At 29.4% G+C, this 16,065-nt stretch overlaps 1 protein-coding gene across 4 annotated transcripts in view; it reads left to right on the forward strand.

Annotated features, from left to right (window-relative positions):
- cu (NADP/NADPH phosphatase nocturnin) overlaps positions 1-16,065 on the forward strand; it is a 43,627-nt gene that overhangs the window by 11,845 nt on the left and 15,717 nt on the right. For 2 of the 4 annotated variants that reach the window (XM_088266109.1, XM_088266111.1), the window contains one exon: positions 6,327-6,526. In XM_088266109.1, the coding sequence (XP_088122235.1) occupies positions 6,327-6,526 (200 nt within the window). Of the gene's footprint in view, positions 1-1,194; positions 1,302-4,046; positions 4,335-6,326; positions 6,527-16,065 lie in introns of those variants that run through there. The other 2 variants (XM_088266110.1, XM_088266112.1) reach the window with 2 other exon arrangements.

Consider the following 16,065-nt stretch of genomic DNA (forward strand, 5'->3'; position numbering starts at 1 on the left):
TTTATCGAAATCATTTGATTACTCTCCAATTAGATTCACAATTGGACCATTTGATATAATTATCGATTCATAAACTTAAAATTTAAAAAAAAATTAAATATTATGTTAACGAAGTTCAAAAAATAGCAAAAAGTAATGTGTATATATTAATTTGTATGGATATAAACACAGTTCACGTGTATTACTAAACTGTATTAGCAAATATTTTTTATTATTTAATATAGTTATAAAAACTGAAACAATAAATTCTTTTTTTTTTTGAATTACCTAACGTCCAAGTGACTCTGAAATCTAGCTACGGCTTATGCAACACCGTTTATCATGTTCCTACTCAGTCTTCAACATTAAAAGTTTCATAGCCTATGCCTACTCGTGAGTGGATTTACTCTTTATGTTTAAAGTTACTATAATTTCATGTAATTCATGAGTGAAAATTCTAGGCAAAAACACTCGCTCAATAAATTCATTTACCTGTCACTACTATTAATACTAGTTACGCTGTGCCTCTCAAAAAAAATAAAGCTGTTTTGCTAGGAGAAGATCTTGCACACAATGTTTATTGATTGTACTTACGTAATGACATAAAAATCTTTTTTTGAATTTTTTCTTTGTTTTTCAATTAATATGTATGAAAGGAATTAATTTTTTTTTCAATAGTTTTTCATTAAAAAAATGGAAAGAAATTGGATTTTGTTAATGTAAAATTTTGGAAACTCAAAGATATATTTTTTATGTCCAATTACAAATTGACAAGCCGCGATTTATGTTTTGTTTTGGTATATACTAATTTCGTAATTCTATAAATCTTTTCTATTTTTTCACTATCTATATATTTTTAGTTTTTAAATATACAAATAATTTATAATATGTCCTTATGTACTAAAACGTAGTAAAACTTTTGTTATCTTTATTAGTGAGTAAAAATACGCGAGATTAATCTTCAATTCACCTCTTCGTATTGGTTAAAACTGCTTTTTATAATGTAAACAATATTCTCGTGATTCCTTTAATATAATGTTTTTTTTTTAACGTACATTTGAAAATAATCTAAAAAACATTTACTTTTTTATAAACTTAGTGCATTTTGAAAAATCTTGTAGAAATATCAAATATCTGACTAATTAATTTGATCGTTGACAGTTTTGTTTGTTGCTTAGGAATATGTTTACTTTTGTTTGAATAAATTTTGTCCAGGTGGAATTGTCGAAATCGTCTGCCATGGGATTACCGACCGGCGGTATAGGAGTATCCTGCGGTCAAATGGCAGCGACTTCTTTAAAATTATTCATCAAAATGTTAAGGTGAGCTGAAATGTAGGAAACCGATACAATTTCAGTAATATTATTTTGAGTCAACATTTTGAGTGTGTCCAAATACTTGTCAAAAATAGTTGGAGATAATCCGAATTTGTAAACAATTATTTGGATACACGTGATGTCGTTAATAAACTATCTGGTCAAATTATAAGCTTAAATAATAAAATGAAAACGATATTTTCCGGCGTTTCTCATGCATGTGATTATAATGCAGGATTCGGACCTCACATGCAAATATAAGAGTTTCTGCTTACCAATAGATGTCTCTCGTTTCTAGTGATTCTTGTACAATGTTTCGAAATTGGATCATATACATACTTATATAGAACTTTTGAACCGAGATTTCGAGTATTGTGGTTTCAATCATGAGTAGAATTGATAAATGTTGCACGTGTGTAAAGTGATAACTTAAACCAGCCTATGACGGTCGTTCGCCCAGTAAATGCCCAGACTTCCATATTCTTCTTCATCTCTGTTGAGATGTTAAAAATAATAATGTTTTAAGTTCATGTACGTATAACGTATTTATTTATTTAATCGAGAGCGCTAGTAGCAGACAATGATTTGATCGTGTCCTGGAAATCAGACCAGGCTTTCGACCTGTCACAACACAGCACAACTATGATTATGATTCTTCTCCACCTAGCAGTAAAAAAATAGTAATTATAATGACATAAACCGCCGCGAAAATTTATGGAACCGCTTTGATGAAGTTGCAAAAGACAAGAGTCTCAATGCGGATACGTGGGTAAGATTTGTGGTAAATGAGACCGATTATAATCTAAAAACCTTTCGCGGTGACCCTTGATAAATATTACGTTCGTTTTCTGCCAACAACTGCTGTTAAATTTGGTTATATTTTAAGTTGATTATCATAATGCGCCTTAATAACTTTAAATATTTTATGTATGTATAATATATATATATATATATATATATATATATATATATATATATATATATATATATATATATATATATATATGTATATATATATATATATATATATATATATTTATATATATATTGTCCGCCTCCGTAGTGTAATGGTAAGCACGCCCGGCTACCGTTCTGGAGGTCCCGGGTTCGATTCCCAGGGGGGGTCAAATAATATAAGTGATTTTTTCACTGTAATATTTATTCATTAATGCCCTGGACTGGTACCTGAAGCGGAGGGCTGATCACTTTTCCTTCATGTGTAAAACGATCAAGATAACACTGCGTTTATATGAAGCAGTGCCCTATGCACCATAGGGTTGCGGATAAGGGTTTTATTATTTATTATTATTATTATTATATATATATATATATATATATATATATATATATATATATATATATATATATATATATATATATATATATATATATGTGTGTAAATACATATAAGTATATGATGTAAATTAAGTGTGTTTTTTTGTATTTAATGTTAAATAAGCTAACTAAAGAATTAAATTTTAAAAATATATTTATTAAATAAATATATATTTATGATTTGTGTTTGATTGAATCTCCAATATTCTGTAGGAAACAGTATTAGAAATAAAACGGATATCGAAAGTAACGATATCCGTTTTATAAAAAAAAATAAGTTGTCAAACAAATATGCTTCTTAATTTTGAAGATATTAATTATTTTTACTTTAATCCATAGAACTCCAATTTCTTTAATGTGTATTTTTTATATATTTTTTTTAACTATATAAGTATTCGCGTCCGCGCGTTGTTGTTACTCAGTCTGCTTAAATGGAAATGAAATTGGAAAAAAAACACATATTTCTAACTTCTTTAAGTTCACAATACATTAAAAGCAATGAAAATTTTAAAAAATGTATGGAACAACAATACAGCCAAAAACATGCGTAAGTGACAACTGCTTGATAGCTGCTATCACTTAGCAAATAAAGTGATAGCAATCTATAAAAAAGACGCTACCCGCCATGAGCAATCAGTATTGCGTGTGTTATTTTGACGTTCAACAGATGGCGCTACTCTGGTGTAAAAAAAATGTGTTTCAAAAAATAGATTTTTAATTGCCATAAACTTTTTTTCGAATCTAGCGTTGTAGTAAACGATAAATCACATGTTGAACAGATCTTCTCATCAACAGGTGATAAATACAAAAAAAAACTTTGTATTTTCATCTGTTGATGAGTACGTGGATAATTCTCGAAACTAGTCGTGTTTACATTAATAAAATCACAGAAAGTGGTCGTATAGAAGCGTTTTATTAGTTTGTGTAAATCATTAAGTATGTTATTCCACGTAGTCCAAAATAATAATTTCAAGCATTTTTGCCTTTTTGCAAAGATGACAGAATTTTATGGTTTTATTCATTCTGTAATATTTTTTCATCTGGTATTTTTTTCTATCCTTATGTTGATTTCACAATATATTTCTCCAGATTATTTTTTGTTATTTAAAAAATTGAATTTGAAGAAAAAGTTAGTATTGTAAAATTTTCTTTGCTTGAATGTTAATTCTTTAAGTTCTTAATTCAAGTTTTATTTAGTAAATACAACTATTTCTTAAAATCTTTGTTTTTTTAATCCAGGGAAATATAAAATAAATAATAGTGTGATATCACACTTACATTTATTTATTTTATAAATACTTATATATTTTTGAAAATAATACTTCATGATAATTTTTTTCAATTTTATTAAAAGTTGACTTTAACCCCACGTCTCTCTTAAACGTAAAAATTTAATGTTTGTACTAGCTTTATGGCAACATTACAACATGTAAACAGCTAAAACCACTGGCATACATAACCCCAAAATTACTATTTTGACGTTTAGATTACATATCTTAATAGTATTCTTAGTAGATGTTTGATTTCGGATGTTTTTACGTTTCTTTGAGTGGTATCAAACGAATTTGGAAATAATCAAGCATTTTTTGTGTGCATACAATATATCAATATTATAATTTTGTATATCAATCGTAATTTGAAGGAAATATGTTGAAACAATTTTTTTTGTAAAAAAAAAATCTAACCGTGGCATTAATTTTTGAGGTAATGTTTCCTGTTCAATTTATTTTTTTAAATTTAATAAAAAAACTGGAATAATACTGTATTTATTTCATAACGCATCTGCTTGTAATTTAAACCTGATTCTAAATCATATAAGTATACTTATTCATTAGTTTTTTGTCGATATTACGGGTTTTAATATCATACACGTGCCGAATGCGGGTGCCAAATTTTTATAACTTCAAAATTTTCAATTATTATAACGACAAAATCCACAAGTAACGTTTATTTTTAAAGAATTGGCTAGAAACTGAACCGTGATCACGAGGTAAAATCTACAATGAATCATTTACTAAGTTCAGTCGAAATCCGCTAGGTGCGCATAAAGCAGTGTTGGAAGGTGTATTTTATCGGATTGAAGCGTCCATTTGAAATAGTGCCCGTAAGACCTGTAGAGTTCCCACCACATTTCTATGGTTGATTATTGATTAGATCCTTTTTCAAAGTAAATATCTTTGGATTTTGTGACATCTCAACATAGAAGAAGAAGAATATGGAAATCTAGATATTTACAGAGCTTATGACTTCATAGGCTGGTTAAGTGATCGCTTTACACACGTGCAACATTCACAAATTCTACCCATGATTGACAACCACACTACTCAAATTTTTAGAACTCCTAGATATCTTGACCAATCTCGTGACACAGTACACATGAGTTCACAACAACCATCTATGTTGGTTTGAGGTCCTCAATCCAACATAGATGTTCTATGACAGGTCATAAATCTTGTAAATACCCAGACTTCCATATTCTTCTACATCTCTGTTGAGATGTCAAAACATGTAAAAAATAACTTAAGTATAAGTGGAGATAATCCAGATTTGTGAATAAGTACTTAAGTAAGATTTTGAACACACTTAAAATGTTGGAAATATCTTTTGGTTAAAATGTTGCTAAAACCTCCCATTTTTTTATTTTTTATATATTAATTGTAACCCACGAATGATTTTCCCATTTCACTTCTTAATGCGAGCATAACGATTTTTTTTTACAAAACATAATACTTCGAAACCTGTCATCTGATTATCAACTATTAAACATCGATCATTGTTGTTACCTATCGCATTATGCCTGTCAATGTACGGTGTATCGATAAGATTATTTTTGTTTCATCAAATATGTATTGTGAATGATAATACTGTCACAAAAGCAATAAAGGGTTGATTTTTTTAATCATAATCTTATGTTAAGACATATAACGTTAACTTCAATCAAATAAAGGTCTAACCGCGCGTTACGTGGCAAAATATTGAACCGATTAAAAGAAAAGCTCCATAGATATAGAGAAATAACGAAATCAGATTATATTACACTGTCATTAAGTATTACAATTCTCTGCTGGAGGTAGATCTATGACGAATTTCAGTATTTGAAGATTTAAAAATGAACGTCCGAAATATTGTGAAGTATGTTTTTTTTTATTTTAATCTGAAAGATGCTTAAACAAAAAAACTGATTTTGATAAATAACTTTATTTACATACAACAAAAATCCGAGCAGACTTCGGCTGTCCAAACTTAAAACACAGTAAGGGACATTTTTTGTAGCACGTTTTGTTTGCATTTTTGGACTAAGTAGAATCTACTTAATCCAAAAATGCAAAAAAAACGTACTAGAAAAAAATGTCCCTTACTGTATTTTGAGTTTGGACAGCCGACTTATCAGTGTAGTAACCAGGGGCGTGCATTCCATATAGGCAGAAAAGAAGTGTCTATCCTGTTTTACCCTCGTGACATATAAAAACGTAACCAGTACCTACCCTACCTTACTAAGTAGTACCTAGCTTACCTTACTACCTACCTCTGCTGCCTACCCTAGTAAAAAGTACCTAGCTTACCTCGCTACCTGCCTCTACTGTCTCTTCTAATTAATAGTAATAAGTGGACAATGGTGAAAATGAATGATCATATTTCACTATGTTTATGATAATGATCACTCTGTTAGGACTTATTTCTTCTTGATATTTTTAGGATGGGGAGTTTCAACTCTGCTCCGAAGATTTTGAACGATGATCACCAGGACAAAAATCTTGCTGTACCGTCCAAAATGTCGCGCATGGAGTTAATGGATTACTGTGCGAAGGAGAGGGCCAACTCCTTCGCACTTATTAGGCGACATTTCCAAAGGAGAGAATCTATCACAGAACAAGTGAAACGCATGTCCTTGACAGGTAATGAACTTTTTTATGAATTAACTCAAATGTTTTGGCTGAGATCTCAAGCTTGTATCGAGCGTTCAAGTCTGGATGCGCTCAGCCGCGCTCAGGGCTACACGTGTGTTCACGCTCATATTTTTGCAATGTTTTTGGACATTTTTTTTTTTTTTTTTAGAATATGTATTGAAAATATAATGTTGGATATGTATTTTTTCAAATCCTTAGATTTCAGTGACTCTTTTCCTTTCAAAACCATATAATTATTTTGAAGAAAAACTTATTTTTTCAATTAATTAAGTAATATGTTACCTGGATTTAGAGTAAGTTGCGACTCAACGAATACCGGGCCTTAATATTTATCTTTATTAATAAAAATTTAAATTTACGTATACTCAAAATCTCCACAGGTAATTCACTGATTGCTTCGAAGTTTTGACAAAACGTTGCAATCCAAGGCGCATGTTTTTATCTGACTGTTTATACATTTGTTTACCGCAAAGGCGATAAACCAGGACTTTAGGGGTTATGCTAGGAATAGCACAACTAAATATGTTGATGGAAATCATCGAGTTTTGGACAAAACAAGTAGTATTTTCAAGATACAGTTAGGTCAGTGCAGGATAGGATGTAAAAAGTTTGAATATCATTAATGTTACATTTTATACGGGATGGCACAAAATGAATGACGATCCTATTGGAAAAAGTCAATCATATTTGACATTTGTGAAGTAGACAGCTGCAGTTTCCATACATATTGATAAAACGGGCACAAATATGTATCGATACTGGCGACAGCCACTCGGCGGATTTCATCCTTTTCACTTTAGAAAAAAATTGAAAAGGTTCAAAAAAAGGATTCCATCACTCGAAATATATTTTTTTATTTAATAAAAAAGTTATTCAAAAACTTGATTAAATGATTAATTTTGCGCCATCCTATATTTTGATTATAATATATGATTAGATTATATGTTTGTAATCAGCTATCGTGTCAAATCAATTTCCGTTAGAATTGTGAATGTATCATTATAAGCTATGGAGGAAAGGGATGGTAATATCGCCCGTGAAAACTGAATAGTACATCAGTCATCGAGAGTACATATGTTTTAGTAAATTGTTCAAAATTTTACAAAATACCAGTTTGCTAAGTACGTTGGATATTAATTTTCAAGTAGGTACCCGTTCACGCGAGTACTCTAATATTAGAGAAATCTCTGCAAACAAACATTCGAAAATATTGAAGGAATCTCAAACAAAATCATTCGAATTTTCATACAAATAGAATCGTATGAGCCGATTTTAAATTGTAATCCGCATTTTTGCGGCATGGATGTGCTGTGAAAATTGTCCGTTTAGTATTTATTTATATTTTTAATATTTTACTGAGAACCCGACAAACAAATTATTGTGGAAAATAAATTGAAAAGTGTTAAAATGAAAATTTTGCGTCGACTGGCGGGGATCTTCTTTCCTTCAACCTCTTCCGAGGACTCGTGCGGTAGGCGGCGCAAACGGTCCTGTTCGCGACGGCGGAAGAGGCGTCGCTCGTGCTCGAAAACGTTCAAGGCGAGACGCTGCAGAGATTCAAAGACCGGCCGCTTCAAGAGGAGCCGATTTTAAATTATAATCCGCATTTTTCGGCATGGATGTGTTGTAAAAATTTTCCGTTTAAAATTGAGAAGTGAAATAAAGTGAGCACTGGAGCACGGGTGACGCCTCTTCCGCCGTCGCGAACAGGATTGTTTGCGCCGCCTACCGCAGGGGTCCCTGAAGAAGTTGATGGAAATATCATACCCGCCAGTCGACGATAGATTTTTTCATGTTTACTTCACTGAAGTGAAGTAAACATTAAAAAATCTATCTGGCGTCGACTGGCGGGTATGATATTTCCATCAACTTCTTCAGAGGACCCCTGCGGTAGGCGGCGCAAACGGTCCTGTTCGCGACGGCGGAAGAGGCGTCACCACGTGCTCCAGTGCTCACTTTATTTCACTTCTCAATTTAAACGGAAAATTTTTACAACACATCCATGCCGAAAAATGCGGATTATAATTTAATGATGCGGATGTTTACTTCACTTCAGTGAAGTAAACATGAAAAAATCTATCTGGCGTCGACTGGCGGGTATGATATTTCCTTCAACCTCTTCAGAGGACCCCTGCGGTAGGCGGCGCAAACGGTCCTGTTCGCGACGGCGGAAGAGGCGTCACCCGTGCTCCAGGCACAGGAGGAGGCGGCCCAGAAGGAGGCGGCCCAGAAGGAGGTCCTGCTCCAGGAGGTGCAGGCGCTGCGGCCGGTTGCGCAGCAGCAATCGCCCGAGCCGGAGAGAAACGTTCCAGGCGAGACGCTGCAGAGTTAAAGACCGGCCGCTTCAAGAGGAGCCGGTGCTGCAAGTCCAACTCACTATCAGAAAAAGGAGGCGCCGAAGTTGTTGAAATTTCAAGTACTCCTGAATTTATTTCAACCCTGCAATATTCTGTATCGTACTTCTATTTGTATAGTATTTATTGTATTGTTCAAATAAATTGTTTACACGCACGTTTCTTTTTTAATAACAATGACGTTTGACGTTAGAATGCGATGAGCTGACTCTAATGGTAGGGACTGACCGGAGCCATTTCGTCGTAACGTAACATGTAAATAAAGAATAACTCGACACTGGCTATAACACCCAAGAAGGGTGAAAAGCCATCAAAAAAAGAAGAAGAAGAAGAAGTAAATTATCGCGCGGAATCCTCTCCTCTTTCACATTCTATACTTATTTTTCCGTTTAATTTACTTTTTCATTCATCTTTTTCATTTTTAATTTCATCTCCATACTTGCGTGGTTGTTCACGACCACGCGATCGGGGCGGCCATTTCAAATGTCAAACTGACACTAATTTTAATTTTTCGCCAGCGACTCGAACATTAGCTAAATGCTAAAATATCGCGACGAAAATCGAAAAAGTGAGGTGAACAAACGATTCTCAATAGATTTTTGCATATTCTATTCAATTTTGACCAGGTTTCATTTCGTTTTCAATTTACAGCGCGCGTTCAAAGTCGCCGAATACGGTTTTTCATAGTAATCATTTTTCTATATAATAAAGCCTTTCGCCTCGATGTTTTTACATAAACTTCATCTTTACGAGGATGCTCAACTTTAGGCGGTGAAATTTTAGGTCGAAAATAGTTTTTTGGTTTAGTATTTGCGAGATGAAAAATCTCCATACTAAAAATTGTCCGTTTTTGATAGACAAAATTGACCGGTTTTAGAGCGTGTTGAATTCGTTTTCAAAGTGTATAAATGCATGAAATTATTTGAAAACCTTTAACATAAACTCATGAATTAGGTAATAAAATGAAACACTAGATATATTACAGCAATATATTTTTATTTTACAACCACAAAATACATTTAATTACTAACGTATCAACACATATAACATGCTTTGACAAGTATTACAATAAGGTTAGAATGTCCAGTTTTATATGTGCGAATATATCGTCTTCTCATCACGAACGATAGTAAATACAATCGTATAATATAATATTCTAATATAATCACGTTTATCGTTGTACAAAATAATTAACAATTGTGTATAATGTTCAGATTTCCAGATAATAACCAAAAATGAAATTTTGACATTCCAGAGAAACCGTTATTATTGATTATTCATAGATCATAGAATCCAAATTCAATAGTGATGACAGACTAAAAAAATAATGTGCTGCCAGCCTGATAAAAGGAACTTATTATTTCCAAGTACCCGAGTACCTAAATTTAATACATATATATAGGTTCAGTTCTGATTCATTTTTCAGATACTTCAGATATTGAATTAATTATTTTTATACAAAGGTGGGTACTTATTTTAAATTAAAAAAATTAAGAAATCAATGAAAATCTAGGCTCGGATAGATTTAGAGTATTTATTCATTTTTTGGATCCAAATTACCTTCTGTATTTTTCTACAATCCTAGTATAATTATATCGATACCATTCAATGAACTAGGTTGATTTGGATGTTGTAGCTAGCTTATCGTCATGACACTTCTCCGCAGGGGTGAACAGAGAGAATGGAACGCCACACTGCTATATTTTTGCAAACATAATCCGCCTCTTCCACATTCATAAATATCTATACAAACCGGCCGATTATTTCGAATTCTAACCCGGCCGCTTTTAAGTATTTGAGATACCTGATCCTACCAAGTTCTCCAAGGTCTTTTTCTGCCTCTTTTTCCAAATACATTCGCCTAATAAATTTGTTTTACCGTTGTTTCCGCATTCTACCAGATGTCATACTGAATAGATTATCTTCGCAATTTCGATATTCTATTATAATATTAAATTGGAACAATTCCCGAGTACCTACTCAGATGAGAATATAATTATTAATTCCATTTTTTCCGATAGATATCAGCAGGCGTACCGATTTGCAAATTTAATTCAATTTTCATTTGCGTTATATTTTACGTGTTGAATCTAGACGTAGTACTGCATTATATATAAATTAGAAAAATTAAATACCTCCTCGGCCTTGATGAACTCCTGGTAGATTTTTACCGAAATCATTCATTAAACTAGGTTATTTTGGATATTTAGCTGACTTTACATCATGACGCTGCTCCACAGGGGTGGGCAGAGAGAATACAATAGAATACCCAATCGTGCCAAGTTTTCTTCCGTCTTCCTCTGGTTCTTTTTCCAACTACATTCGCCTCATAAATTCGTTTTACCGTTCTTTCCTCACCCATGCATTGCACGTATTAAACCATCTCAATACACATTTTATTCAATAGTTAATCAAAATTAAATATGTAATAGATTTTCTTCGCGATTTCGATATTCTGTTCAACACAGAGTACCTGCAGTAGGTACCTTCTCGGATAAGAGTAAAACTAATTCCAATATTATTTAAACGGTAGACAACCCAATGGATGAACTTATGAGAACCAATACATTTTAGTGATTGATAAATATACATACACATAAACGATTTTTAAAAATGCAAGTTCAGAACATTTCCGATAGATGGCAGTACAAGTACCGATTTGCATATTTAATTGAACTTATATAGATTTAGATAGCGAATTGATTTTGATTTTTATTTTATATCAGTGCCTATCGGCGGACAGTGATATATTATTTTAGTAAATATAGGGGAATTGAAATTTGGTTCTATGTTTTTTAAAGTACTATGTGGAGATACATAAGCCGCGATTTGAATAATTATCGAGCGATTTTCGGAAAACATGCTGATTTTTTTAACATACTTAGTAGACGTTAAACCTAATAAAAAATATATATAAGTATCATACATACCTGGGTACTTACTTTTGAACAAACTTAATTCTGATTTATTTTCAACATAATTAACAGACTTGACAATGATTTTTTTTATATTCTTAGGTACTTACGTAAAATTACTTATAATTTAATTAGAACTATTACTGATTTTTATTTTAATAAATACTAAGTGGTGATGCATAAGCCACGATTTAAGTAATTATCAGGCGATTTTCGAAAATAATGCTTTGTTCAGATTGATTTTTTTTACACACTTAATAGACGTTGCACCGAACAAAAAATATATACTTAAGTATGTACATACCTGAACAGACTTAGTTCTGATTTATTTTTTAACACACTTAACAGACTTTCTTTTTTTTCTAATAAAAACTTTTTCCATTGACCTATTGACCTGAACGCAAAAAAAATTAAGGAATATATATATATTTATATATATATATATATATATATATATATATATATATATATAAATATATATATATATATATATATATAATATATATATATATATATATATATATATATATATAATATATATATATATATATATATATTTATATATATTTATATATATATATATATATATATTTATATATATGTATATATATATATATATATATATATATATATATATATATATATATATATATTATATATATATATATATATATTTATATATATATATATATATATATATATATATATATATATATATATATATATATATATATATATATATATATATTATATATATATATATATAATATATATTTATATATATATATATATATATATATATATATATATATATATATATATATATATATATATATATATATATATATATATATATATATATATATATATATATATATATATATATATATATATATATATATATATATTTATATATATATATATATATATATATATATATATATATATATATATATATATATATATATATATATATATATATATATATATATATATATATATATATATATATATATATATATATATATATATATATATATATATATATATATATATATATATATATATATATATATATATATATATTTAGTTTTGATTTCCACAACATATATTAAGAAAAAGCAATATTGACATAAGAAATCCACAGAAATCGTTTTTATTGATTATTCATAGATTATGTAATGTTTGGATAAATTCACGTTTAAATATATACATTAGTCCAAATTTACTGTACTACAAATAAATATATTACATTTGATATGTACGAGGAATTATTTATAATATGTATTTATATGCCAATTTCTTTTAAAAAAAAGAAATATACGAAATTTACTGATTTCAATGTTACAAGTAAGTACTTGACTCCGATTTATTTCATTTTTAAATTTCTTCGACTGGGAACACAAAATGGCGCTCAAACTAAATGTCATGTTCGAATATTTTTCTCTGAAAACTTTTTACATTGCTAAACTTCTTGATTAATAACTACTGTTTATAGTGTATGATTTGATTATCTTATCTGATTATCAATATCTGAAGTAAGTAAATACCTATTTGCGATCGAATTGCAAATTTTTGCGGGTTAGGATATGTACGAAAAACGCGTTGACATTTGGTGACATTTCAAACAAATGTACGTTGTTATTGTTTCGTGAGTTGTTTGATTAAATGAATTTAAGTTTGTTTTCAAGAGCCCGTGATGATTCCACGATAAAGGTAATCATATCGATTAATATAATACTACTTATTCCATTCTAACGCTTGGTGTTCTTTGCTCAAGTAGTACAAAATTTTCTTGGTTATTAAGAAGCACAGAATTACGTATAATTCGCTGAAGCTTTTCTTTAAAATTTTAAAATCTCAATTGTAACACGAGCATTATATACTTTCTTATAGGATAAAAACGTAATGTGTTGATTATAATAACAATCAATAAATAAATGATTAACCAAATAATTATTTACTTGCAATTCGTATTTCTTTTCGTCTTTTAGTCGATTACAACGTTGTTTATTACACAGCCTAAATAATATTATCATCATTTTAATTGTTTGATATTACAATCAGTTTTACTCCACAGTTCGATAAATATTAATTATATCTGTCCTATTATTATTTCTAATATATAAATATATATATATATATATACATACATATATATATATATATATATATATATATATATATATATATATATATATATATATATATATATATATATATATATATATATATATATATATATATCTATATATATATATATATATATACAAATATATCTATATATATATATATATATACAAATATATATATATATATATATATATATATATATATATATATATATATATATATATATATATATATATATATTAAACAAAGTATATACATTGATTCCCAGTGCATACCTAATGAAAAAAGTTTCATCGTAGTTTATTGTGATTTTTAGTTCCTATATAAATACATTATCATGTATACTGTCCTATAATGAAATATGCAACACGTTAACGTTTCTGATAATATTTAGATACGTAGGTACGTTTGAATAATGTGTGTTAGGATATATCGCTAACTTTAATTTTTATGATAACTCAGGTGATGCATAAGCCACGATTTTAATAATAACTAAGCGATTTTGAATATCTAAGTATGTGTACCTATTCAGAGGCTTTTTAGTACCTATCTTAATTTTATAAGAGAACGATTTATTATGATTTTTTTTTATTAATACTAAGTTGTGATGCATAAGCCACGATTTCATACCAAGTTTTAGTTTTGTATCCAAATGAGTACGTATGGGCAATGAGTATAAGAATGAATTGGCGATTTTTGAATATAAAGTACTTAGTTCTAATGGAGGATAGAGCGCATATTAAGGAATCGTACCAAATAATAATAGGTGGTGATGTATAAAGCGTGATATTTAAAATTATACTTAGTTTCGTATAAAGATTTAGATTACGATTTCGTTTTTATTTTTATTTCAAACATATGAATTATTATCGAGTGATTTTCGAAAAAAATGTGTAGTTCTGATTTCTTTTACACACTTAGTAGATAGATGTTGCACCGAATAAAAAATATATATACCTACCTGGGTACTTTCTAAAACTTTTGATGTTTTATTTTAACAGACTTAACTCTGATTTATTTTTTTGACATAATTACCAGACTTGATAATGAATTAAAAAATATTATATACTTAGGTACTTACGTCAAATAACTTAAAATTAAATTAGAAATATTACTGATATTTTTTTAACAAATACTAAGTGGTGATGCATAAGCCACGATTTAAATAAATTTTGGGAAATTTTCGATAAACTTGCTTAGTCCAGATTGATTTTTTAACATACTATATAGACGTTGCACCGAATAAAAAAAATTATACATACCTGGGTGCCTACTTAAAGTTTTTACATTTAAATTTAACAGACTAAGTTCTGATTTATATTTTTAACATACTTAAAAGACTTGCAGAGTAAAAAAAATATATATATACATATATATATATATATACGTAGGTACTTACGTAAAATGACTTACTAAGGTTAATTTTGAAAACTTAGTACCTACTTTATTATGTTTGATTAAGTCATGTGAGGTAATATTTGAGGACTTAGAATCTACTTAGAATTAGTAGTGTGAAGTAACGTCAAGTTAGATCAAGTTAAGCGAGTCCAAGTCGAGTAAAGGTAGCTTAGGTTAAAAAATCGTACAAATTAAAAAAAAAACACAGGAATGAGGCGAATTTTGAATAAACTTTTTCATAGGTATCCTCTTTTACAGTCTCTTTTAGACTAAGTACCTTCTTAGAATAAGTAATGGGAAGTAATGTCAAGTTAGATAAAGTTAAACTATTCCAAGTTGAGTAAAGGTAACTTAGGTTAAAAAGTCGTACCAAAAAAAATATAAAGAAACATGGAAAAGAAACGAAGTTTTAATGAACTCTTTCAAAGGTATCCTCTCTTACAGTGTCTTTTAGACTTGGTACCTTCTTAGAATTAGTTAGTTAAAAGTCGTACCAAAAAAAAAAAAGAAAGAAAAAAAAGTTGTTTTTTTATAAACTCTTTTAGAGGTATGGTGTCTTAAAGTCTCTTTAAGAGTTTAGAGGGTGCTCGTCTATTATGATTGTGCCACAGCAGTGTCGGAAACGTATTTCGAAGAGGCAAAAATTGCCTTAAAAGTGGTCATACGAATTGACAGAGTACCCCAAATTTGTATTTATTGTTTCGGCGTTCACTTTGTGGTAAACGAC

This window comes from Brachycentrus maculatus, unplaced genomic scaffold (assembly GCF_059751285.1).
Source record: "Brachycentrus maculatus isolate JH-2025_06_01 unplaced genomic scaffold, ASM5975128v1 h1tg000261l, whole genome shotgun sequence".
NCBI lineage: Eukaryota > Metazoa > Arthropoda > Insecta > Trichoptera > Brachycentridae > Brachycentrus > Brachycentrus maculatus.